Source organism: Neofelis nebulosa, chromosome 7 (assembly GCF_028018385.1).
Source record: "Neofelis nebulosa isolate mNeoNeb1 chromosome 7, mNeoNeb1.pri, whole genome shotgun sequence".
In the NCBI taxonomy this organism is placed as follows: domain Eukaryota; kingdom Metazoa; phylum Chordata; class Mammalia; order Carnivora; family Felidae; genus Neofelis; species Neofelis nebulosa.
The window spans coordinates 73,506,683-73,533,428 of NC_080788.1; the positions used below are offsets into that span (position 1 = coordinate 73,506,683).

At 41.0% G+C, this 26,746-nt stretch overlaps 4 gene segments (V, D, J or C); all 4 read left to right on the plus strand.

Moving 5' to 3' along the window:
- The first annotated feature begins 1,871 nt into the window (after window positions 1-1,871).
- On the plus strand, window positions 1,872-2,858 carry LOC131516916 (T cell receptor alpha variable 12-2-like). The segment is given in 2 exon segments: window positions 1,872-2,096; window positions 2,276-2,858. Coding segments are annotated over 2 exon segments (411 nt in total).
- Window positions 2,859-6,432: 3,574 nt separating this feature from the next.
- LOC131517950 (T cell receptor alpha variable 8-4-like) lies at window positions 6,433-6,801 on the plus strand (the record flags this gene model as incomplete). The annotated part of the segment is given in 1 exon segment: window positions 6,433-6,801. A coding segment is annotated over 1 exon segment (369 nt), but the record flags the coding sequence as incomplete, so codon positions are not given.
- A 10,201-nt stretch (window positions 6,802-17,002) lies between these two features.
- Window positions 17,003-17,819, plus strand: LOC131516919 (T cell receptor alpha variable 17-like). The segment is given in 2 exon segments: window positions 17,003-17,156; window positions 17,362-17,819. Coding segments are annotated over 2 exon segments (393 nt in total).
- A 5,100-nt stretch (window positions 17,820-22,919) lies between these two features.
- Window positions 22,920-25,646, plus strand: LOC131516905 (T cell receptor alpha variable 18-like). The segment is given in 2 exon segments: window positions 22,920-23,450; window positions 23,585-25,646. Coding segments are annotated over 2 exon segments (576 nt in total).
- Window positions 25,647-26,746: the final 1,100 nt, after the last annotated feature.

Sequence of the window (26,746 nt, forward strand, 5' to 3'; positions counted from 1 at the left end):
AGACACACAGAATCCAAAGCAGGCTCCAGGCTCTGAGCTGTTAGTACAGAACCTGATGCTTGAACTCACGGGCTGAGAGATCATGACCTGTGATGAAGTCGGCGCTTAACCAACCAAGCCACCCAGGTGCCCCAGGGCAGGGTCCTTCTTATAAAGACTGTACCTTAGGCCTACGTTCTATTTTTTGAGGCTTTAAATTTGGTGTTCATAAATTTCCTAAGACTGGTGCTTGCCATTTTATGCTGCTGTCACATTTTTTTTAATGTTTATTTATTTTGAGAGAAAGAGAGAGAGCAGCAGAATGGCAGAGAGCAAAGCAAAGAGAGAATCCTAAGCAGGCTCAGCACTGTCAGCATGGAGCTCGATGTGGGGTTCAAACCCACGAACCATGAGATCATGACCTGAGCTGAAATCAAGAGTTGGACGCTTAATTGACTAAGTCACTCAGGCGCCCTCCCCTTTGGGTTTTACCTTTACTGAGAAATGGCTGTGTGGTTTCTGTTGAATGTAATGTGCTCTTAGAGAAAGGGATTTTATTCTATTCTTTATAAAGTTTATTTATTTTGAGAGAGACAGGGACAGTGCGAGTGGGGGAGGGGCAGAGGGAGAAGGAGAGAGAGAAATGCGGGGATCAGACTCACAAAACTGTGAACTTATGACCTGACCCCAAACCAAGAGTCAGACGCTTAACCGACTAAGCCACGCAGGTGCCCCAAAAGGGTTTTTAATATTAGCATCGTCCTTCTCTCTCTGTTTCCTACACAGTTGGCAGTGGGAATGGGAAGGGACTGACCGGTGCCTCTTGGCTGGATATTGATTACATGGCTCTTGAACGGAAAAGGGCCCCTGCACTGCGGACCCCTAGCCACCAGCTTCTGCAAGGATACGAGGCAGAAGGGACAGCTGTTGTCTGTGCTCGTTTCTCTATAGCCCCAATTAAGCTTCTGGCATAGCCTGCCCTCTGATAAATGTGGTTTTGCTGGCGAGGGTAGGATGGAGAGACAGAGAGAGCAAGAGCAGATCCATAACTTGTGGAGATTAATCCCTAGATCCTGGGGCTTTCTGCAAGAAAAGGGAATAAGAGAAATTAGACAAAAGGGTAGGTACACACTAGATGTTATTCACAGTCTAGATACTGAAGGCGGCCCCATCCCTTTCGTTGTTGTAGCAGTAGTGGTGATAGCCTAAATAAGCACTGTTTTGACACACACGTGCACTGGTGCAAAAACGGCATGAAGAATCCCTAGTTTCTCTAGCCCTCGGCCTTGTTAAAAAATATTGCCCCAGTTTTGAGCTGAAAACGTGTTTATTTGGTCAGATTTTAGGCTGTTCGGCCTCGAAAGGATTCTTTTGAGTTAGAATCAATTTCTTTCAAAATTGGAGGTGAGGGAATGAGATAGGCAGTGTCTGGCCTGATGTGGAGAAGAGCTACACCATTTGAAACGCTCCTTGAATCCACAAGAACCTCACCTGACTTCTAAAACAGAATACTCTGTGACTGCTTTTTCAGTTCAGGAAGGTGGTTGTTTTCTGTAAGTGCCTTTGCTCAGACAAGTGTTGCCATTTGATGTAAAACACGTACACATACACATCTCCCTCTCCCCATGCACGCTGACTTGGGCCATATGATTCTTAAATTTTTAACTTTATTACAGTGGCAGATTTTTATGGTTACCAGTTCATAGAACAAGGGTCTATATTTTGGACATCTTTTGGATCACTATCATGAGTCCACAAGATGGCAGTGTTTTCTCAGGGACTGAGGAAAGCTCTCAAGTTTTCGTGTGTGTGTGTGTGTGTGTGTGTGTGTGTGTGTGTGTATATGTGTGTGTGTATGAGAGAGAGAGAGAGAGACAGACAGAAGGAGACAAGAGGTGGGGCTTGGTGGTGTAGCAGGGGCGGTGAAAAAGACTCTTTTCTTCCAATTGGTAGAATGAATTTCTTCTATGATTCCTAAAGCAGAACAACTAGAAATGTCTGAGTTAGACTCATTTTTTTTTTAGGGCTTAAAATTTGAGTCCTCAGTGAACCAGGGGAAGAAAGAATAATGGAGGGCTCAAGAGTTTTCCTAGTGATCCTGTGGCTTCAGTTAACCTGTGAGTTTTGGGCATCTCTATGGGAATATAAAGTACAATATTTGGAGTTATCATGTATTCTGGGCCTGTATTCAGGGAGGGTAGAGGTGGAGGCCCTGTGAAAAATCATTTAAATTCTGAAGACTAAGCATCCACTACCCAATGGATCTTCTTTGACTGACTGCTGTCTTTTTGCACAGGGATGAGGAGAAGTCACCAGAATGAAGTGAAGCAGAGTCCTGTACCTCTGACTGTTCTGGAGGGACTCACTGCCTTTCTCAACTGCAGTTACAGTGACAGTGCTTCCCAGTACTTCGTGTGGTACAGACAGTATTCTGGGAAGGGCCCCGAGTTTCTGATGCACATGTACTCCAATGGTGAAAAAGAAGAAGGAAGATTTACAGGGCTGCTCAATAAAGCAAGCCGATATCTCTCCCTGTTCATCAGAGATTCCCAGCTCAGCGACTCAGCTACCTACCTCTGTGCAGTGAGCACACAGTGCTCCCCTGGCACCTGCTGTCTGTACCCAAACCCGCTGGGGCCCCAGCAATGCCTGATGTAGAGCCTAGGCTGCAGGGTAAAGAAATTCTGTTTGCTGTCTAGATGCAAATGGGAATTAAGAGCATTAGCCATAACCATAGAATGTCCCAGACACACAGGCAGGACAAGGAAGCCCAGAATGGCTTCAGATTTCATGAGAAGGATCTCTGAGCAAGTACCTAAAAGGATTCTAGACACTGAGGAGTTTTGTTATGGTGATTAAAGGCCTGCATGGATTAATTATCAAAATCCAGGGGACGCCTGGGTGGCTCAGTTGATTAAGTGTCTGACTTGGGCTCAGGTCATGATCTCGCGGTTCATGAGTTCGAGCCCCGCATCGGGCTCTGTACTGACAGCTCAGAGCCTGGAGCCTGCTTCGGATTCTGTGTCTCCTTCTCTGTCTGTTCCTTCCCCCTCCTCTCAAAAATAAAATAAACATTAAAAAAACAAATAATATGGTATTGAAGATGTCTTAGAACATGTTGGGAGGAAAGTTGATAACACCAAAAATCATATGAAGACCTCCCTCCCCTGACTCCTTGGCACTTTGGAATTGTCCTACAACTTATGTCCAAGTCCAGGAAAAAATCTGTGGCCTGGGGGCGCCTGGGTGGCGCAGTCGGTTAAGCGTCCGACTTCAGCCAGGTCACGATCTCGCGGTCTGTGAGTTCGAGCCCCGCGTCAGGCTCTGGGCTGATGGCTCGGAGCCTGGAGCCTGTTTCCGATTCTGTGTCTCCCTCTCTCTCTCTGCCCCTCCCCCGTTCATGCTCTGTCTCTCTCTGTCCCAAAAATAAATAAAAAACGTTGAAAAAAAAATTAAAAAAAAAAAAATCTGTGGCCTGATAGAAATAAGGCTTTGTGACAGATGTTACAATTACAGGGGAAAAGTGTAAAAGTCACATTTATCATAAAGCTGAAGATGTGATCTTTTAGACAGGGCATTGTTTATGTAGTCCAAAAGGTGGGAAGACCCAGAAATGGCCAGTTAAGATTGCTGTTCACATACTCACTGGCTAAGAGGATGCAACAGAGTCAGAATTTGTTTCAACTTCTCAATCTTTGGACTGAAGACTCATCACAAATATTTCTGAGTCATGGAAGACAGATTTGAAGAGCACTGAGAAAGGGCAGGAAGTTGTGTTGGAATCAAGATATTCGAATTCTAGTTTCGCCTGTATCACGTGCCTTCTGATGTCATGGTGCCCTGGAAAGAACTTGCTCTGTGGTGTCAGTTTGAGTATCTTTTATGCTATCAATGGGCCATTTGATCTTAGGCCCATATTACATATATTTCTACCATACATATTTCAGGATTAAATGAGATTATATATATAATATGTTATATATTATATATATATATATTTATGTGTCAGAAACATAGTAATATATATTACTAGATATATTACTAATCATAATATATATGATTATTACTACATATAATATATAATTATTATGTATGTGTATATTACTATGCTTCTCACATGTAAACGCAGTAGCTGGATAGAGCATATAGAGGGAGACGAACATAGCTAATCCACACATTGACTTTCAGTGACCTTCAGGGGACATTAACTTTGTCCCCTGTGTTCTGTCCCTCCTGCCCCCATCATGCTCTTTTTCAGCTCAGAGCATCTTCAGGGTCCTAAGAAGTAAATTTCCTTTTCAAAAAAAAATTTTTTTTAATGTTTATTTATTTTTGAGAGGCACAGAGAGAGAGAGAGGAGGAGGGGAAGATAGAGGGAGACACAGAATCCGAAGCAGGCTCCAGGCTCTGAGCTATCAGCACAGAGCCTGATGCGGGGCTCGAACTCATGAACCGCGAGATCATGACCTGAGCCCAAGTCGGACACTTAATCGACTGAGCCACCCAGGCGCCCCAGAAGTAAATTTCCTTCACTCACATTTCTGCTGACATCTTCTCATGGTTCATTCTGGGGTGTTCTTTTCTCCTGTCTGCCTCCCTCATCACTGTGATTACATCTATTTTCCCTCTTATGGGATTATTGACAGCTTTTGTCTTTTTCTTATTTTCCCATTATGGATCTAAGTTCATCCTGTTTGTTTCTAAATTCATTTCAGTGGCAATTTGGGGGAGAAGGGAGGAGAGTATATACAGTTATCAGATATTTCGAATCAGAAGCACACCCTAGCCACATTTAAAATTTCAATGTGATTTGGTCTCATGTGTGAAAGAAATCTATAGGCAGGGTCAAGAAGTAAATCAGAAGACAGAGGCTTCTGATTTCAGGCTGGTGCAGGTCAACAGAGTATTCAGAAAGGAGTGAGTTGTCCTTCTGACATTCTGAAAAGGGCTCTGTTGACCAGATTCTCATTTCACCTGAGATGTGTCTCCCTAGTTTCTTCAGTTTTAAAGTTTCAGTGGTCTAAAATAAGTTGAGTAGGGAAGTCTTCTCCTTTCAGAGTTTCGTTTTACTATTAGAGCATAGAACACACTTCCCCTGTTTGATAGGTCCTGTCCCAGCTGTGTGGGACTGTGTTGCTTTGCTATGGCGAGTGTTCCTGACACTTTACTTCCATGGCTTCTATACGCTCCTTCCATGCAGGACGTTCCTCTTGTTTCCAGTCTGCTGGCTGCACTCCTTCCAGCTTTATTGAGTTGAAATGGATTCACTTTTTCCCCTCTCTCTTTAATTCCTTCCAGAATCACTTACTTATATGTCATATTTTCCTTACATTTATAATTCTGCTCACTTCTCTGCAAATGCTCCTTTGTTAATGTTCTTTCCAGGGTGAGGTAGCCTTAATTTGGCATACTATGTCAGTCTATTCTGACCATTGACAATTGGAACAGAACTCTCACTTTCTCCACTTAAATAATGTGGTGCCCTAGCTATTTTCTTATAGCCTAAACAAATATCAAACGTATTCACCAAGGAGTCTTCTTCAGACTTTCTCCTTGACAAAGAAAATTATCGCCTTTACTAGTTGGCCTTGATTAGATAATGCCACCGGTTCCAGGATGATTTTACCTATAAGTCTCTGGTCTAATTTTTTTTTTCCTTTCAGTACCAAATAAAGGAATCATCTCTTTCCCCCACTCTGATGCTCACAGCCAGCAGCACGAGGCCATATGAAGCTCAGCTCAGCTGACACAATTGATTTTAGTCTTTCCGCCTAATGAATGGCTTTAAAAAGTAACGTAAAGTCTCTTGATTGTATTCCAAAGTCTAAAATATTGTCTTCTGTGACTAATTTCTCAGTGAAGGAAATGACTCTTCTATTTTAACAAAGCTCCCATTTCTCCCTTAAGATTAACACCATGTACCTCAGAAGGTGACATCATCACAGATTCAGGGAGGAAGAAACGTTTTCTTTTGAAGTTTTGGTGGTCATGTCTCTGAGATGAGAACAGAAGACAGCTAGCTCTCTCGGACTTTTGGTCCTGCCCCTGGAGGCAGTGGGTGACGTCACACAAATGAGGCACTTGTGGTTGTAGGTCCTCACCAGCTACTCAGCCCCTCCTCCCTGCAGCTGGCCGATGGACCCTCACTGATGTCTGTGCAAAGAGGAGACTGTGACAAGAGGCTAGGGGAAAAAAAAGGGAGGAAGACTCCTTCTAACAGTTTTTGAAACTTGTCAAAGCAAGGGACCTGTACGGCCCAACCTCCCCACTCCTCTTGCTCTGAAAGCCCACAGTGTCTCCACTGCTCAGCCATGCTCCTCCTGCCCATCTCAGGGCTTGATGTGATTTTTGCCCCAAGTGAGTAACATTCCCTTTCCTTCTTTGCACAAAAGTGACGGGATGCAGAATGAAGACACCTTCTCTTAATAGGTAGGTCTGTCCTGGTGTCACTGACTCAGCATTGATGTTTCAGGAGGAACGGGAGCCCAGTCAGTGACTCAGCCTGATGCCCAGGTGTTGGTCTCTGAAGGAGCCCGTCTGGAGCTGAAGTGCAACTATTCCTCTAGTGCAACGACTTATGTCTTCTGGTACGTGCAGTACCCCAACCAAGGACTCCAGCTTCTCCTCAAGTACATATCAGGGGACACCCTGGTTAAAGGCCTCAACGGTTTCGAGGCTGAGTTTAAGAAGAGTGAAACCTCTTTCCACCTGAGGAAATCCCCAGCCCTTGGTAGTGATGCAGCCAAGTACTTCTGCTCTGTGAGCGACACGGTGCCTGGGTCCGCAGGGGGAGCTGAACACAAACCTTGGGACTTTTCATGACTCAAGAACCCAAGAGAGAATCTTCAGGGAAGTATGTTTTTCTGTGAGGGCAAATACTGCAGAACAGGCTGGGCTCTGGGGAGTGCTTGCCGTCTGAATCGTTGCTTCAACAGCAATGCTGTGCCACATTCAGATAGACTTTGTTCCAGATGGAAGTCTTCTGATGAATTTCTCCAGGAGGGACGCCTCCCACTCATTCCCTACTCCGCTCTCACTCAGAGTACATCATAAAGTGCCAGAGTTCTGAAGTGAAAAAGGCAAGAGCCTTTTTTATTTAAACAAATCATTTCTAGCTAACATTGCCTCAGGTGTTGATCTACATGTGGAAAGCTGAAGTATAGTAAAACCTTGGTTTGTGAGGATAATTCATTCTGGAAACATGCTTGTAATCCAAAACACTTGTATATCAAAGCAAATTTCCCCATAAGAAATAATGGAAACTCAGATGATTTGTTCCACAACCCAAAAATATTCTTATAAAAATGAACACAATACTGTAATATAATACAAAATAATAAAGAAAATACAAAATTTAAAGAAAAATAAACAAATTAACCAGCACTTACCTTTGAAAACCTTCGTGGCTGGTGTGAGGGAGACCAGAGAGAGGAGGGTTAGTGTGTAAGATGACTTGCACTATCAGTAACGGAATCACTGCTATCTATTGGCTCAATGGAATCTTTTTCTTTTCTTGCAAATTTATCAAGGAACCTATCCAACGACACTTGCTTTTGTCTCCTTTTGAGGACGTCACAGAAATGTGACATTGCATCGTCGTTAAACAGACTGACTGCTCGCACTGCAACAGTCTTATTCAGGTGGCGATTTTCTACAAAATTTTGCACTGTTTCCAACTTTTTACACATCTCCCTAATCTCATTTGAAGTGAGGGATTCCTCCACCTTTTTCTCCTTCTCCTCCACATGAGATGCAAAAAGAAGACTTCTTATAAAATCTTGCAATTTTGGCCACTTGCATACCTCATTTATACTTCTTGGTGATTTCCTTCTTAACTTCCAGTGTAATCATCTCCTTCTTCTTACTGCCTTTCTTTTCAACCTTTTTCTGCATGGGGGTCATTATATACCATCGCACGGATGGCGACCACAGTACTAATTATTAAACTCTTGTCATATACTGTGTTTGATGTAACTAGCAATGAGGCAGCAGAGGAAAGGGTCTCTATCTGCAGGCAGCCTGACCTAGAATGAAGTGCAGCATTCCTAAGCTCACTCTTGTATGGAAAAGTGCTACTTTTCCTACTGCCCATAGGTGCTTTGAAGTAACAACAACAAAAAAAATACACTAGTGCCAGTTGTGGGCACCTTCCAACCTTCTGAAAAATCACTGATTTCTGCCAAACATCACAGCCTGAGACCGAGCATCCGAGCATGGGAGATGATGACCCAGAATCCTGCGGCGAGAGAGAGAGCGAGAGCGAGCGAGAGAGAGAACCATTGGCTCAGTTGTGATCATGTGACGTTTGGTGTCACATACTACTCATATTGCAAGACATCATTTACTTATAAAGTTAAAACTTTATTAGAAATGTTTGCTCGTCTTGCAGAACATGCACAGAACAAGTGACTTGCAATCCAAGTTTTTACTGTACTTGGTTATAATGTTAGCTGACAAGCTGTGCCACATATATTCTCAACTAGGGCAAATGTACAGCATAGGCTCTTAATCAATGCAATATAGAGTCTCAACATGGATTTGAAGCTTAACTTCTAGCACATATATAATATCCGAGATATTTTATAACACTGAGATATTTTATAATAAATTAGACATCATGATATCTAGATTTCCAATCTATGTTACACAGAACCAGTGAACCTATTTTAGGTCATTCTTTTTTTTTAATTTTTTTTTTTATGTTTTCATTTTATTTCTTAGAGAGACAGAGTGAAAGCAGGGGAGGGGCAGAGAGATGAGGAGACACAGAATCTCAAGCAGGCTCTGGGCTCTGAGCTGTCAGCACAGAGCCTGATACGGGGCTCAAACTCAAGAACCGTGAGATCATGACCTGAGCCGTGACTGAATTCTATGTATGCCCAAATGACTGAGCCACCCAGCCACCCCAAGATTTTATTTCTAAGTAACCTCTACACCCAACATGGGGTTCAAACATACAACCCTGAGATTAAGAGTCACATGCTCCACCAACCCAACCAGCCAGGTGCCCCATCTCTCCCCTCTTTTATTTTCATCTGGGAGGTATCTCTATTGCACTTCCAAGGTAATATCTCTACTTCATCTCTTGAAAACAATTTCTTTCTATCTTTTCTGGGAAAAGGACAAAATAATCATGTTCTTATTAAATCTTTGTCTAACTGTCTTCTGTTACAAGAAATATCTCCTTATTTTTGGGTTCACTTTGTACTTTTTTTGCGATGCTATTTGGATATGAATACTCACTCTTTCATGTTTGTCTTTCCTGCTGTACCACAATGTCTTCTGAGTAGTGAAAATGTTTTATTCATTTTTTTAATTTCCTAAGACTTAGCACAAGATCTAGTTTATTATAGAAGACCTTCAATAAATTGCTGTGGACTTCCTCTGAAACAGATTGGAGAAATTACATACAAACTTTGGCACAAAGGTTTGGCACAATTTGACAAAATATTTTAAGATAGTAACCTTCATTAAATGGCATTTTGACAAAGAAACCAGTTTACTTAAAAAACATCCTCATCCAAACCTGGCAGTTCTTTTGCTCCTGCTAATCTGTGGATGGTCGTCAGGAAAGAATGGAATGAGGGCTCTGGGGTTTCTGGTGACTGTGGATGAGCTGGTTGGTGTGACGGTTTTCGACCAGTAGGGGGTACTCTAGGCTTTGCTCTAAGCGAGCAACTCTTTCTCCACTGCTGAAAGTTAGTGAAAATTTGAATGAGGGCTAGCAGCAGTTAGGGGAGCATCTGGATGAGTCATATCCTATAAGAACAGGGAGAGCTGCTGTGAGGAGTGTGACAGAAATGACTCGCAAGCAGAAATGAGCATCAGCTAGAGCAATGGGAAAGCTGGAAGCTCCAGGAGAAACCTCTGCATTGCCTATTTACAGTTTTGGTGTTTATGATTAAAAATGCTAAAGTATGAACCTTTACTTTCACTTCAAAATTATTCTAATGATTTCTACCTTCTATTATATCTCTTCTGAGATTAGAAAAACAGGGAAAAAGGAGATGAGAAGGTGAAATGGTAGAAACGTAATGAACATAGGTAGAGAGGGGAAAAGGGAGTGAAGAGAAGAGAGACTGGGGAGAAAGAAATTGGACATCGTTATTTGAATTTCAAAATGTGGCCTATACTTCATAGTCACAGAGATCAGTCAGGTGTTCTTGCAAGTATATGGGGAAAGCATTGGATAGGAGAAGAAGGGAGATAGAAACAAGGTCAGGGTGGCCATGATATACACGTTCTGTTTCTTTCCATCAACCCAAGTCTTGTTGGAGACATTGTATTTGTTCATCATGACCACAAGTCTGAGACTTAAAGAATTCTCCTAATTACATTTAATTATATTTACTCCTTTACAGGGATTGAATAAATAAACAATGCATTCAATGGTGTATCCTTTCTTTGATAGAGCTCTCTTATAAGTGAATTCTCAATCACTTTTCAAACTACACGTCCTGACTGTTGGCTAAGGAAACTGGGTCACTGACCCTGATAATTTTTTCAGGCTATACTGGACCCAGATGAGGCCTTAATTTCTCTCTGAGGTTTCCTTTCCCTTTCTTTACTCCCCTCTTGACATGTCTGGTTACTGGGGCAGTATATGTGGAGGCAATCCTATGAGAATGAAGAGCCTAGATGTTTCTGTGCCGATGGTCAGCAATGTAGCAGATGGCAAGGCACTGATACAGCAGTAATGTCAATACCCTGCTGAAAAACTAAAAGGAAAAAAACTTTTTTCTCTCTGATCTCCTTGTACTCCTCTCCATTAAGGACAGATGGGAGTCAGCCTACCTGTTACTTTCTTTTCAGCTATTTGGGCTCTAAAGGAAAGGCTTTAAAAGAATAGTTTCCTTCTTAGAGGTCTACTGATCTCTGTAGGTCAACCTCTCTTAACCCATAGTTTTCTTCTCTTCATCCTGGAGTTCCCTGATACCTGATTCCAGATTTATATGCGACCCCAAATAGGGTTGCTCGCTTGAGCTCTCTTGGTGTAGCCTGCCTGGCCACCACAGAGGCTCCTTGTCTAAGCACAGGCGAACAAGGACATTTTCAATCTACCATCTTTCTAGAATTGCCTTCTTTCTAGGCCAAATGGTTGTTCCTTTGTTAACGGCTAGTTAAAAAAAAAACAAAAAAAAAAAAAAACAAAAAAAAAAACTTGTAGAACTAAAATTCTAAAGGGCCATTTTGTGGTCTGGAGAAGGTCAGAATCAATGATGCTGGATGGAAAATAACTTGATCTGGTAATGTTTAAACATTTCATTAGCATACTTGTAGAGAAGTTTAAATTTCTATGAAATGTCATTTATCTCTTATGCTTTCTGTCACACTTAAACAATCTATGAGCATCCTAAATTTGTACAAAATAACTTATCTTTTATTTTAAAACATTGAATATTATTTCACTTGGAATTTATTTTGTAACAGATATTAAAGAAGACATCCAGGGGCGCCTGGGTGGCGCAGTCGGTTAAGCGGCCGACTTCAGCCAGGTCACGATCTCGCGTCTGTGAGTTCGAGCCCCGCGTCGGGCTCTGTGCTGACAGCTCGGAGCCTGGAGCCTGTTTCCAATTCTGTGTCTCCCTCTCTCTCTGCCCCTCCCCCATTCATGCTCTGTGTCTCTCTGTCCCAAAAATAAATAAAAAACATTGAAAAAAAAAATTTTAAAAAAAATTAAAAAAAAAAAAATAAAAAAAAAAAAAGAAGACATCCATATTTATTTATTAATTTCTAAATCACTCTCCATTTCTGAAGGCACATTTAATTTTTTAATTTATCTTTTCCTCATTTTTATTATAACTAAATTTCCATAAGTAATTTGTACGTTTGAACTTTCTATTCCATTCCATTGATCTCTCTATCTGGACTTTTATAGTAACATGCTTTTTCAATTAGCATAGCATTATACTTTGTCTTATTAACTGTGGAGGAAAATCCCTCTTCATTCTGTTTTAGAATTTCAAGGCTTCCTGAAGACCGAGATTACCTGTTGTATCCAATTTGGCCTCTAGAGGAAGATGTTACATAAATTGAACTTGGTAGAAAGCCAGAAAGCAACCAGCTCTTTGAGGAAGAGCTTTTGCTTTACACACTGGTAAACTCACAGTTCTGTCAACGTCCGTGTAGCAGAATTGTTTCCAGAAAAGAGCCTCCTGTTTCTCGACAGCTCAGACATGATGGCCATCCTCCTCTCTATATTTGTGACGATATTCATACTCAGTGAGTACAGTCCCTTTTTATTCTCTTTCTGTAGTCTTCTGATTTCGAATCAGTTGAAAGAAATATTCTCCTCAGTCTACAAGACTCTCTCTGATCCTGAATTGGTGTTACAGGAGGAACAAGAGCCCAGACAGTGACCCAGCCTGAGGACCACCTCTCTGTCTTCAAAGGGGACCCGGTGCAGGTCAAGTGCAATTATTCATATTCTGGGAGTCCTGTGCTATTCTGGTATGTCCAGTACCCCAAACAAGGCCTCCAGTTACTCCTGAAACACATCTCAGGCGGGAGTGTCAAAGGTTTCACGGCCAGTCTCAACCAGGGTGAGATGTCTTTCCATCTGAAGAAACCATCAGCTCAAGAGGAAGACTCAGCCATGTATTACTGTGTTCTGGGTGACACAGTAACTGGTTTCATAACAGAAGCAGAGCACAAACCCTTTAGGAGTTACAGAAAATATTTCTGTGTAAGTTCTCTATATCACCATAGGGGGGCGTTCTTTCTCTGGACATTGACATTGAGTTTACCTCTTAGATATAATATCATCAGTTGTCAGTTAGCTATAGATTAACCTCAAAAATTTGTCCAAGGAAATTCCCATTACCTACTCTAATTAGTTTTAAAGATGTAAGTGTATTTATTCTGTCTAGTAGTACCTGGAAAAAATACTTTTGAAATAAAGATTATGTAACAGAGCATAAAAAAACATTTTTTTCTTGGTCTACATCCACTCTCCAGTGGTTAGGTTTCACCTCTTCTCTGCTGCCCCATTCCATCCACATGTGTTCATCACCATGTACCTAAGCACGGCTCTTTAAAAGTAACTATATCATTTCATGACATGTGATTGCTGAACCTACTACATAACGCCTTTCCTCTCATGCACTTCACGGACTCCTACTATCTCAACCAGGGTCTAATCAGAAGGAAAAACACCCACGGTATTCTGAACAAGGAAAATTTAATACAAATATTTATCAATTGATAATAGAGAATGAACTACCAATGAATAAAAAGAACTCTAAAGAACATAGAAATAAGATATGTAGAGGGAAGTTCTTATCTTAGGACTAAGCCAGAGTTCCCAAGTAAGTGACATATTGTAATACATACTCCCCAGGAATTCATGTCTCATTGGGGAATGCATGGCTGTAGCCTGCTGGATGGTGGAGAATTTTGCTAAGGTGCCAGAGAAAAAGGCTGTCAAGCAGGAAAACACCGACCAGGGTCCCAACAAAATTTATAGGAAGCTGGCTGCTGAATTTGCTTGGGGCACTCGTGAAACTTGCCAGAAAGCCCAATGGGGGCTGTGGCTGAACCTTGCTGCAGGTGAATGTCGCTGGGTGTCCCACAGGCTGGCCAAGAACTGCAGGAACAAGAAATGTGAAGACATACCAGCACCAAGAAGAGAAGCTTCTTCCTCCTGCAGGGCCCTTCTGGGGGGCTTGACGTAGCTTGATATCATGCCAGCAGGTGAAGGAGAGAAGGTCACAGGATCCGGGGCCAGTATTACAATTGGGGCACTGAAGGGGGATTTGGCAATAAGAGAGAAAGGCAATGAGTTGATAATTGACACACTTTATCCCTCTGGTTACTGATCTTTCATACGTACCTCTGCACACACATTTGAACTTCCAACAACGAAATGACTATATTTCCATCTAACAAGCTAAAGCTGTCCTTGAACAAGAGAAGTTCTTACCCTTTCCCCAAAATGAGGAGACCTATACTTACTCTATATCTCTTGCTACATTAATCATTTCTAAAATTCAGAGGAAATGCCACTGAATATGCTGTTATATACAGACTAAATCATAAAGTTAACCTTTGACAATTTATATATATGAAATAATGATGAGAAGAGAGAAAAAGAAATGGCAGCATATACAAAAGGACACACATGTATAAAGAACAAAGAGAACATATAGAAAGCTACTACATTGTTTGATTCCAGATTTGTTCATGAGGCCACAGCTGACACAGACAACTCTTTTTTGTTACTACCCATTTTTTAAATGTTTATTTATTTAGTTTGAGAGAGAGAGAGAGAAAGCGAGCAGGGGAGGGGCAAAGAGAGATGGTGAGAGAATCCCAAGCAGGCTCTGCACTGTCAGCGCAGAGCTCAATGCCAGGCTCAAACTCACGAGTCATGAGATCATGACCCAAACTGAAATCAAGAGTCAGATACTTAACTGACTGAACCACCCAGATGCCCCATGTTACTACCCATTTTATATTTCTCCTGGCCTCAGACATAATGTCGCTGGTTTGTGGTTATTTTCCTTGTGGAGTGACCCAAACCTTCATTCTCAAAGGGTCTGAGTCCTCAACAATCCTTCCTTTTTATTTGTTGTAGTTTTCCATTAACACTTACAATGAAATGTTTCCCTATCACTAACTAACCTCACAGTTCTCCCCAGAGGACAGCAATGTCTCTGTTCCCTTTTTCTGCTTCTCCATAGACTTTTTATGTATACAGCCAAATAGATACAAATAATAAGAGAACTAGACTCTTGTGAGGCAGTGGATAAGTCCCTTAATTTCTTAGATCCAGGGGTCATCTTTTTAACCACTAGTCAAAAATTTCCTCACAAATTCTTTTTTTTTTTAATATATGAAATTTATTGTCAAATTGGTTTCCATATAACACCCAGTGCTCATCCCAAAAGGTGCCCTCCTCAATACCCATCACCCACCCTCCCCTCCCTCCCACCCCCCATCAACCCTCAGTTTGTTCTCAGTTTTTAACAGTCTCTTATGTTTTGGCTCTCTCCCACTCTAACCTCTTTTTTTTTTTTCCCTTCCCCTCCCCCATGGGTTTCTGTTAAGTTTCTCAGGATCCACATAAAAGTGAACACATATGGTATCTGTCTTTCTCTGTATGGCTTATTTCACTTAGCATCACACTCTCCAGTTCCATCCACGTTGCTACAAAAGGCCATATTTCATTCTTTCTCATTGCCACGTAGTATTCCATTGCCTCACAAATTCTTTCAAAACTATGTAGCAGAGAGAAGACAGACTAATATGTAAACTTCTTAAATAACATCAGTTCCTTGCTCAAAAGCTTTAATATTTCTTTATCTCATAGTGACAAAGAGGGTAGTCACCCAACACAAACCTTCTAGAAGTACCTCCTAGTACTCCCCATTTTCCAGCCCACAACCTCTTCCTTTCTTCCTTTCTTCCCTTCCTTCTTTATATTTTTTCTTTCCCCTCTTCCCCCTGTCTCTATCTCACACACAAAAGATCTTAAAGTCCATCCTTGAAAACATTTATCTAACACTCTCCCATTCCTTTTGACTGCTCAGCATGAGGACCCATTTTCTTGTAACAATAATTTTTTAGTCCTCAGTAAGCATCAGGCTGTGCTCTAAAGAGCATTTTATTATCTCATCAAGAATTTTCAAAACTCTAAAAAGGTAGTATTATTACTCACCATCCATAGCTATATTTTATAGTCAGGAGAATATAGACACACATGATATAAACAGCTACTGAATGGGCAGATCTAAATTTGACCTCAATGGCCTGACTGCCAAGTTTGTTCTCTTCTTGTACACTACCGCCTCTTGCCATAGAAACAGAAATATCAGATATTCATTGTTATGAGATGAATGGTCTCCCCACCCCAATTTGCATGTTGAAGCTCTAATCCCCAGTACCTCAAAATGTGACTGTATTTGAATCAAAACCACACTCAGATATCACTTCACGCCCGTCAGAGTGGCCAAAATGAACAAATCAGGAGACTATAGATGCTGGAGAGGATGTAGAGAAACGGGAACCCTCTTGCACTGTTGGTGGGAATGCAAACTGGTGCAGCCGCTCTGGAAAACAGTGTGGAGGTTCCTCAAAAAATTAAAAATAGACCTACCCTATGACCCATCAATAGCACTGCTAGGAATTTACCCAAGGGATACAGGAGTACTGATGCATAGGGGCACTTGTACCCCAATGTTTATAGCAGCACTCTCAACAATAGCCAAATTATGGAAAAAGCCTAAATGTCCATCAACTGACGAATGGATAAAGAAATTGTGGTTTATATACACAATGGAATGCTATGTGGCAATGAGAAAGAATGAAATATGGCCTTTTGTAGCAACGTGGATGGAACTGGAGAGTGTGATGCTAAGTGAAATAAGCCATACAGAGAAAGACAGATACCATATGGTTTCACTCTTATGTGGATCCTGAGAAACTTAACAGAAACCCATGGGGGAGGGGAAGGGAAAAAAAAAAAGAGGTTAGAGTGGGAGAGAGCCAAAGCATAAGAGACTCTTAAAAATTGAGAACAAACTGAGGGTTGATGGGGGGTGGGAGGGAGGGGAGGGTGGGTGATGGGTATTGAGGAGGGCACCTTTTGGGATGAGCACTGGGTGTTGTATGGAAACCAATTTGACAATAAACTTCATATATTGAAAAAAAACTGTGACTGTATTTGGAGATAGCCTTGTTAAAGAGGCAATTAAGTTAAAGTGGGATCGTTACAGCAGGTCCTAATCCAATATGACTGGTGTCCTTATGAGGAGAGGTTAGGTTCGGACAACACACACACACACAGAGGGAGGAAGATATGAGGACATGCTGGCAAGGTGGGCATCATTGCTTTGTAATTTTTTCTGAATGGCATTCTTTATGTTTTCAGAGCACATTCTATTGCAAAATGATGTTGCTACCACAAGATGGCAGTACTCTTCCTCAGACTCTGTTCCTTTGAGATCAGTCGGTAGGTACTGAAAGCAAAGGACTGGGCTTGCCTCTGATTGGCTCGGTGAGACTCTGGGTTCCTGAGGGAATAGATAAATATACCCCATAAAAAAGCTAACTCTTTTGCTTGAGGATCCTGGCTGCACTTCAGGCCCCAGAGCCGAGTCTTCTGTGATCCCAGTAAGGAAGAAGAATGGAGAAACTCCTGGAAGTGTCTTTGATGATTCTATGGCTTCAACTGGCCAGTGAGTTGGGGCTCTTGGTAATAGAAACAGGGGTGACCACAGTGGTGGGAACAGAGTGAGCAAAGTTCAGAGCCCTCAAGACTGAGGGACAAAGTCTTCTTGTTAAGTTGAAAATGTACCAGAAAGTCAGGGAAGGAAATGTAAACAGCAGAGAGTGAACATACAGTGACTAATGTCTGGCGTTTGGCTTTCTGTTTCTGCCTAGGGGTGAACAGCCAACAGGAACAGGATCATCAGACCCTAAGTATCCAGGAGGGTGAAAATGCCACCATGAACTGCAGTTATAAAACTACTATAAACTATTTACAGTGGTATAAACAAGACTCGGGTAGAGGCCTTGTCCTACTGATTTTAATACGTTTAAATGAAAGAGAGAAAACCAGTGGAAGACTACGAGTCACGCTGAACACCTCCCTCAAAAGCAGTTCATTGTCCATCACGGCTTCCCAGACGGCAGACACTGCCACATACTTCTGTGCAACGGACGCACAGTGTTCACCAAGCACCTGCAGCCTCTCCACAAACTCCCCCAGAGCTGCCTCTTAGCAGCCCTATAGTGGGTAGCATTAGTGGTTATGTCTTCCCAAGAAGGAGAGTCTACAAAGAGCAGGCAAGATGCAAGGTGAACCCTCTCACATTCATGATTTTTTTGGGGGAAACATTTTGTACCAGGGCAAAGGGTATGAAGTTTAGAATGAGAAACTGAAATGCCAGGTTCAGATCTGCCAATCCAGGCTATATGGCTTTGGGCACATCATTGGCGTAGCAGCCTTCAATTTCCTTTACTTGAAAAGAAGGATTTGGATAGATGAGCCCAAAAGACCCTTCAAGTTCCAATTTTATTAGGGAAAAAGCTAAGCACTGCACACTTGTGGAGGATGAGGAAGGACTTCTCAGTATTAGAAGGTCTTATATGGGCAATCTCCTGGTGACCTACATGGGTGTTTGAGATGCGTGAGATGATTTTTACATTCCTCTAATTTCTGCAGAGAAAAGAGAATCAGAAAGGATCTTAGAACTCTTTCAGCCAAACTTTTCATTTTAAAGCTGAGGACTGATAGAGACAAAGATCCAAATCTCATTCTGCCATTTATTAGTTGTGTGATTTCCAAGCTTCAATCTCTCCATTAATAAAATGAGAACATATAAGAAAGTCATAATTTTTCCCCATCCAAGTGAGAGATGTATGTTCAGGTTCTGAAATTTTGTTTTTTAAAAAGTATCAAATACACAGTAGCTTTTCATTCATTTATATCTTGTTCCTAGAAAGGTAAAGAAATGTTGAATATAGTTTTCAAGTACAATTCAAGTACATGAACATACAGTGTTGTATTAGTTTCAGGTGTACAATATAGTAATTCAGTGATTCTATGCATAACTTAGTGCTTATCATGATAAGGGTACTCTTAATCCCCTCCACCTATTTCCTCCATTACCCCACCCACCTCCTCTCTGGTAACCATCAGTTTGTTCTCTATAGTTAAATCTGGTTTTATTTGTTTATCTATTTTTTCTTCATTTGTTTTCTTTTGAAAATTCCAAATATGAGTGAAATCATATGGTATTTGTCTTTCTCTGACTGACTTATTTCACTTAGCACAATACCCTCTAGATCCATCCATGGTATTGCAAATGGCAAGATTTCATTCTTTTTTATGGCTGAGTAATATTCCATTGTGTATATTTATATCACTATCTATAGGTACACATCTATATCACATCTTCTTTATCCACTCATCAATTGATGGACACTTGGGCTGCTTCTATATTTTAGCTATCGTAAATAATGCTACTGTAAACATAAGGTGCATGTATCTTTTCAAATTAGTGTTTTCTTTTCCTTTGGGTGAATACCCAGTAGTGGAATTACGGGATCATATGGTATGAATGTAGTTTTCTTAATGAAGTTTGATACTGCTGAAAATGTGTTTGTGGGGACTATTGGGGCATTTGTACTTATATACATGTTTGGTGAAAAAGGTGGGGGATGGTAGGGGAAAAGTTATACAAGGCAGTGGTTCTCAAATGCCACACCTTAAACTACCAACACCACCTGTATCAGAATCATCTAGAGCACCTCTGAAGATCTGCATTATTGGCTCTATCCCAGCTTACTCACTCAATCTGAAAAAACAATGAATTTGTATTTTTAATGAACATGATCTGGATTAGTTTAGGGATTGTTTACAGAAAATTCAAATTATCATCTTTTTAACAGGATGGAATTTATTGCCTCTTATAGAAAGAAGCTCTAGTATATGAAGGGTTGGTATGCTAGCTTCATCAGGTTGTGAAGGACCGAGGGTCTTTGTAGCTCACTGTCTCTCATCCTTAAGGTGTCACTGTTGGTTTTATACTTTAAAGAAACTGTTAGAAATCTGTCCACTCTATACATCTTCCACGCAGAAACAAAGAGAAAGTCAATAGGGTAAATGGGCACATGATGGCCGAGTCAGCGTTTTTCAGAAACTACAGCCAATGGCTTCGACTTGCATTTCATTTACCTCAGTGTTATTTAATGTCTCAACCTCTCTCCCACCTGCAAACGAGGCTGAGATATCGGGGCTATTTTTTATCTTAACATGTTGCCACCCTTGTTAAAACTGGGATTCTATTAGAAAGAAAGAAGAGACAATGGGCATCATGTTGGAACCTAGCAGTTTCTGCCACACCCTCACTTTAGGGTATATTAGAACTCACATGCTTTTAAACTATTCACTATTATTTATTTTTGAAATACCAAATCCAATCTATCTCCCAGGTCTGTTGAATTTGGCTCCTCAAAGTCTTCCAGAAGACATCACAATGCCCACAACCCAGTTTACAGCCCCAATCCTAATTGAAAATCCACCTTAGGGGTGACTCGGTGACTCAGTCAGTTAAGTGTCTGACTCTCGCTTTGATCTCAGATGGCTCCTGGGTTTGAGCTCCCACTGGGCTCTGAGCTGATGGCATGGAGCCTGCTCTGCTCTCTCCTCTCTCTCTGCCCCTCCCCTTTCTCTTTCTCTGTCTCTCAAAATAAGTAAACAAACTTAAAAAAAAATCCACCTTAATCCCTTGCTCCTCTGCTTCTGGCACATTTGACATTTGACCTCATGACTCAACGTAGTCCTTTGTACTATCTTGTCAGAGTGAAAATTTGACCGTGTCAATCACCTGGAACCCCATTTGCTCCTAGAATAAAGAAAAATTCTTTATTCTTGACAAGACCTACAAAACCTTGCATAACTTAGGATCTTGCTACCTCTCCAGCCTCATTCCACAATATGCTCTCATCTCTCTCCCTTCCTTTCATACTCTCTTTTTCTGTCTCTGTCTTCACGAATACTTGTCTTATTTAAGTCCCATAAAAGCACTTTGTTTCTCCTCTATGGCCCTTTCAAAGCAATTTTGGGTGATATTCTTATTCTTTTTACCTTTCTTAAAATTCTTTTCCCTCCCTTCAAAAGAGTAAAAGCTAGCACATGCCTGCTCTTTCTTGTACATCTACCGAAGGGTCATTACCTGAGGAAAGCTCAATGTGTACTTTCAGAATCACAGTCCTCTGACTTTACAGACTTGCAGTTTTTCCTTTATTTCTTTGATTAGTTGATTAAAAGCCATTTCCACTACTACTCCATGAAGTCCTTAACGGCAGGGGCCATAGCTGTGTTCTCACTCCTGAATCTGCAGCACCAAAACATCTTAGGCATCAAGGTCATCAACTCTCCTTCGTCCTCCTTTCTATCCATTAACTTATTTAATATTCTTCCTTTATTTTAAGCCTCCTCAAAGATAATATTTATAATATTGCAGTGAAGGCACAAATAAGAACGTGTGGCTGAGTGTTTCAGACTGTAATCCGTGGATCTTTGGAAGTTTATGGGTAAATGCCTGGGATGTAGCAGGGGTTGGCATAGCCCATGGGCCAAAGCTGTCTACCACCTGTCTTTGTAAATGAAGTTTTATTGGAAAAACAGCCATGCCCACTTATGTATGCATTGACTATGGCTGTTTGTACTAGAACAGCAAAGTTGAGCTGAGATAGGACTTCAAAGCCTAAAGTAGTTACCATTTGGCCCTTTACAGGAAAAAGCTTGCCAACCCCTGGGAGATAGGAGTTACATGAGAATTTTTAGATTTGGAGATCTCTGTTTGATGAAAACAAAACAATAATGGCATATTTCTAATAATCTGTGTGACCAACTTAGAATACTCCCCTTGGTTTTGATACTTTTGTGCTCTTTATGTCACTTGCACTACATGAAAGACAAATGGACTAATGGCATTCTACAAATAAAGGCACCACAGTTGTTTAAATGGAGAAAACTATTTAGGAAAGTTTGGTTATGATATGGCACATGGTACCACAGACAGGCCCAACTCCCAAGAACCTGTTCCCACAGTTACCGCAATGTTTCCATTGGAAGAGGGTGTATCAGTCACATTTCTTGTTTACATGTATCAACACACAATACAGTAGATGTAAGAGTAGCAGTAAATGCAAATATTTTTTTTTCAGCGCTGATTTTTTGGGGGTGTTTTATTACATTCAGTCATTTTACATTGGTAAAATGGCAGGTTAAACGGATATTTTGAATAGAAAAGTAAATATACTAGTAATATCTAAACATAATAATTTAGACAATAGTATATTAAGCTCCAGATCATTTCAATCAAGTAAGTTATTGAACTACACAATCTATAGTATTCTTTTAATCAGCCTCCAGCAACCCTTTAGTTTTGGGCAAATATGATCCTTCACATTCTTTTAATTTGAATTTGATCAAGTGTATATTTTGCTTGCATTTTTTTTTGTTTGGTGTTGTAATCGTGAGACCTAGGAGCCTAAAACATTTGTATTTAATTTCATTTTGCTTTATATTAAGCCATCCTAATATTAAAAAAATAGTATAAGAGTGGTTCCTTATATGAAGAGCTGTACCTTACTCAACGTTGAGAAGTACTGAGAACCTGTTTTTCAGGTCTGGGGTCTGACTCTGGAAGAAGCTGATCACACCAGAGGCCTGAGTCATATGCCCTCATAGAGACTATACTTCATAGTAAAATGTATCTACCGAACATATCCACACATTCATTTATTCGTTCGTTCTTCAGATATTTTTTGAGCATCTCCTAATGGCCTGTATAGTTTGAGAAACTGGCTGCTGAGACTAATAAGATTAAGTTCGTGACCTCAGGAGCACCAAGTCTAGTTTGAAAAAAAAAAAAAACAAACGCAAATGATTCTAATCTGGTGCAGTAATGACAGTGTAGATATGTGTGCAAGGTATAGTGGGAAAAGAAGGGGGCACTAAGATTGCCCTAGCAGGTCCAGGGGAATCCTTTCCCAGGGAGATGGTGTGTAAATTGGTTCTTTTAAAAAAAACTTAAAATCCATTTTAAAAAATTCATTTTTGAGGGAGAGAGAGAGACAGAGGGGGAGACACAGAATCTGAAGCAGGCTCCAGGCTCTGAGCTGTCAGCCTGCCATGGGGCTCAAACTCACAGACCATGAGATCATGACCTGAATCGAAGTCAGATGCTTAACCTACTGAGCTACCCACCCCTCCCTGTGAACTGGTTCTTAACGAATGAATAGAAGTTACTTACGCAAAGGTAGGAGAGAGAAGGGAGGACATTCTCAGCAGAGAATCCCTTGGTTCGAGGGGAACAGCGGAGGAATATGTCAAGCAAACATCTCAAATCATGCTCTTTTATATGCTTTCAGGATACCCTAAACCTAGCTTAATACTCAGCAAGAACAGACGTTAGATGCTGGGATTAGGGAGATTTAAGGAGCCATATTGCCCTGTGTCTTAAAGAGGGTGACAGAGGATTACCCACTGTCTCAGCCTTAGGCACCACCTTGAAGTCTACAAAAAGTGTTTGGTGTTTGCTTCCTGGAGGCCTACCCCTCACCCCAGACACCTATTTCCCTTCTATGCCTGCAGCTCAAACTCCATTCCAGGGTAAATACCAGTTCAGCTGTAAAGCAGCCTGCAGGGTCAGAGAGGTACCACAGGGAGGCGCTGCTTCCTTCAGTTAGTCGTTTGACACAAATTCATCACACATTCGTCATGTGTTTCTGAGCACGTATATCTTTCTTTAGAGCCTGTGATATGACCTTGCAGGGCCGTTTGGCTTGCTTAACACGGGAGTCAAGATTTCCTAGGCGATTCCACCAAAGGATCAAGAAACTGGAGGAACAACCCTCTCAGCTTTGGGTGTATTCCCAAATGAAACCTTCCACTGCTTCTCCACAGGCCATGCTGTCTGCTTCCTACTTAGGACTTTCAATCTTGCTGATATTGAGTAAGTAACATTTATTCAAAATTCCTAAGATGTTCTAGTCCTTGATTATAGGATGACTTTTAACCCCTGCCAAACTGGAGACTATCCTTACATTATCAATATAACAAAGTCTTTAACTTTTTTTTTTTTTCCAGGAGGGATCAATGGAGACTCAGTGACCCAGACAGAAGGTTCTGTTACCCTCTTTGAGGGGACACCTTTGACCCTGAATTGCACTTACCAGAGTAGCTACACAGTTTTTGTTTTCTGGTATGTCCAGTACCAAAACAAAGCTCCTCAATTGCTCCTGAAAGGCTTATCAGAAAACCAGAGGGCAGAGCATCACGGTTTTCACGCCAGTCTTGTTAAGAGTGACAGCTCCTTCCACCTGCAGAAACGCTCTGTGAGAATGTCAGACTCTGCTGTGTACTACTGCGTCCTAGGAGGCACAGCGAGATCGCCTGCAGGGGGAGCCGAGCACAAACCCAGAGGGGCGCAGGAGGGCCCTGGATGTGAGCAGCCTGGGAGGGGAGAATGATGATTTCTCTCTAGTTAGAGTCTTGTGCTGGGCGCGGCCTCCAGGGAACAGATACCTGATGCCTCCGCCCTCAGGCACCCCGAGTTTTACTTCGAGCTAGGAATGGAAGGAGGCAATGTAGGTGAAAACTTAGATTATAATTATGCCTATACATAGAATCCTATAGTCAATGGCCTTTTGTGTCTGGTTTCTTTCACACAGCATCACCTTTTCAAGGTGTATCCATGTATCAGTACTTTAGTACTTCTGTGGCTGCGCAATAATCCATTGTATGGATACCCTATATTTTCTTTGTCCATTCATCAGTTGATGGGCATTTTGGTTGTTTCCACTTTTTGTGAAAACACTCATGTACAGAAGCTCTGCTCTTTCAAACTTGAATATATTTTAAGTTAGAGATTTCTGGGTATTTTTTCGTTTTGTTTTTTGCTTTATTTGGGACTAACGTTTCTTTGTGGCTATGCAATTGAGTAAATATGAGAAAATGCTCCTTACAAATAATGACTTATACTAAAGTAAGATATTATTCTAAGCTATATATATATATATATTCATTCAAGAAAATTTGGCACCTACTCATATGTGCCAGTCATTTTAATAAGTATTGGGAATATATTTCAGGTAACAGAGTCTCCTCCTTTAGGATTTTATAACATAGTGCATTAAAATACCACACAAGTCTTAAAATTATGTTTTTTTTTTAACAAATCATTTTATTCATTTACTGAACTGTGTTTGTTCCTAAATATTTGTGGTGCTTACAGCTCTGCTTTTTGGGTTTTTGGTGGTGGTGGTGGTGTTGCTGTTGTTGTTTTTTAGGGCAAGAGTGACTGGGGGAGAGAGACACAAAGAGAGAGAGAGAGAGAGAGAGAGAGAGGAATCTTAAGCAGGCTCCACACTTAGTGCAGAGCCTGACATGGGGCTCAATCTCATGACCCTGGGATCATGACCTGAGCCAAAATCAAGAGTCGGTCACTCAGCCAACTGAGCTGCCCAAGCACCTCTATGGTGCTTACAGTTTTATGGGCACTGGGCTAAGCACTTTAAAATCCCCCCCTCCTAGATACTACCAAATTCTCATTTGACAGATGACGAAATTGAGGTTTAGTGATGTTAAGTGACTTATTCAAGGTTACATAACCAGCTGGGAGCAGAAGTTGGCCAGACCCAAATCTGACGTGTGACCAATATTTTAACAACTATTTGGTTGAACGTTCTAGAAATCTGTCTTCTTTTTTTCCCAGAATTCAACTGTAATCTTAGATTTCATAATTGTTGATGTTTTCATTTGAAGAAGAACCCAATGCAATATTAAAAGCTGCAGTTTACTCATTTGGCAACCACAGAAGTCTATATATATATATCTACATAAGCCAAAAAACCCAGTCACCATCTTTTATGTTCTTGAACACTGAAGTTGCTCATATGCTCTCTGATTGAATACAGCTCTCATATTTGAAGAGCCACAGCTGAGCCCCAGTGGCTGTTATCAGGAGACATACAGGTACTTGCCATGGAAATGGGGATTATATTTTCCAAATACAAACAAAAATTCTTCATATCGCAAATATGTCTACTCACTGAGAGTGCAGGACACAACATTTTTGGTTTTGCTACAGCATATATCTCATTAAAACAAACTCTTTTCGTGTATTTAGTAAATACCAGTATAATGTCAATATGATGTGGAAGTTTTATTTATTCTCATGGATTTTTCTAAGCACCTTAATAATAATTTCAAATCAAAGAACTATTGGGGACAAATTTCTCACTATAAAAAAAGCCTCAGCTCTACTTTAGTGTTAGCCGAGTTTGTTTTAGTGGCTTCAAGAATTTCTAGGGTTTTCAAAGTAAAGCTACCTGATGAAACTGAGAGTGAGGATAAAAAGATCATGCGGCTGTCTTTGCCTCTCCTGCTGATTTATGAAGAATAATGGCATTAAAAATATTGGTGAACCTGATCTTACCGGCAGCACATGTTCTCGTGGACCTATATCTAGAGAGGCAAAACACAAGTTCCAATATTTAAGGCTTCAAAGAATTTCCTGAGTGTGATGAAAAGGGCAAGTGCTAACAGGTACTGCACTCTGCTGGTATTTTTTTAATGGGATTTCTATTGTTTTTGGTAATGCTTTGGCTAGAGTTGTACTTTTTAGGGTTTTCCCTATTTCCACCGTAATTAATGTGTGTGGTTTGGAAGAGCAGGAGGTATTTCAGAAGTATGTGTATTGAGTCACAACGGAAATTCCTATACTTAGGGACTGAGTAGAACTTTCTGGACAGTAGCTCCTATGTCTACTCAGGGGTAGGCAGGGCCACTTTATCCCCCTACCTAAACAATTTCAGGTATATTTCCTCGCATTTGCTGACACCCAAAGAAGAAATGCTCTCAGACATGAGCAGTAGTCACACCAGCCTTCAAACTGATTTGGTTTCAACCTTGAGCTACTGGAATGAACAGCCAGAAAACTTCCACATGTCAAGATAAAAGCTAACAAGGAAATGGCATTTTTTTCCTCTGAGCAAATATGCAGCTAACAGATAAGGTGTGAGGCACTAAATCTCTACAGGTTATGGTGGGGTTTTTTTCTCCTCTTATTTTAAGAGTATGTAAATACCTTTTGATATACCTAAAATATGACTGGTGGATGAATTTTCCCTGAGATGAGGTCATTGTTAGCAAAGAGGATGCTCTCATCCTATATCCAGTTAAAATGCAAGCTTTCTTGGGAGTGGGATGAGCTTTCTAATCTGCTCCAAGAAACTAGGAGAAAGTATC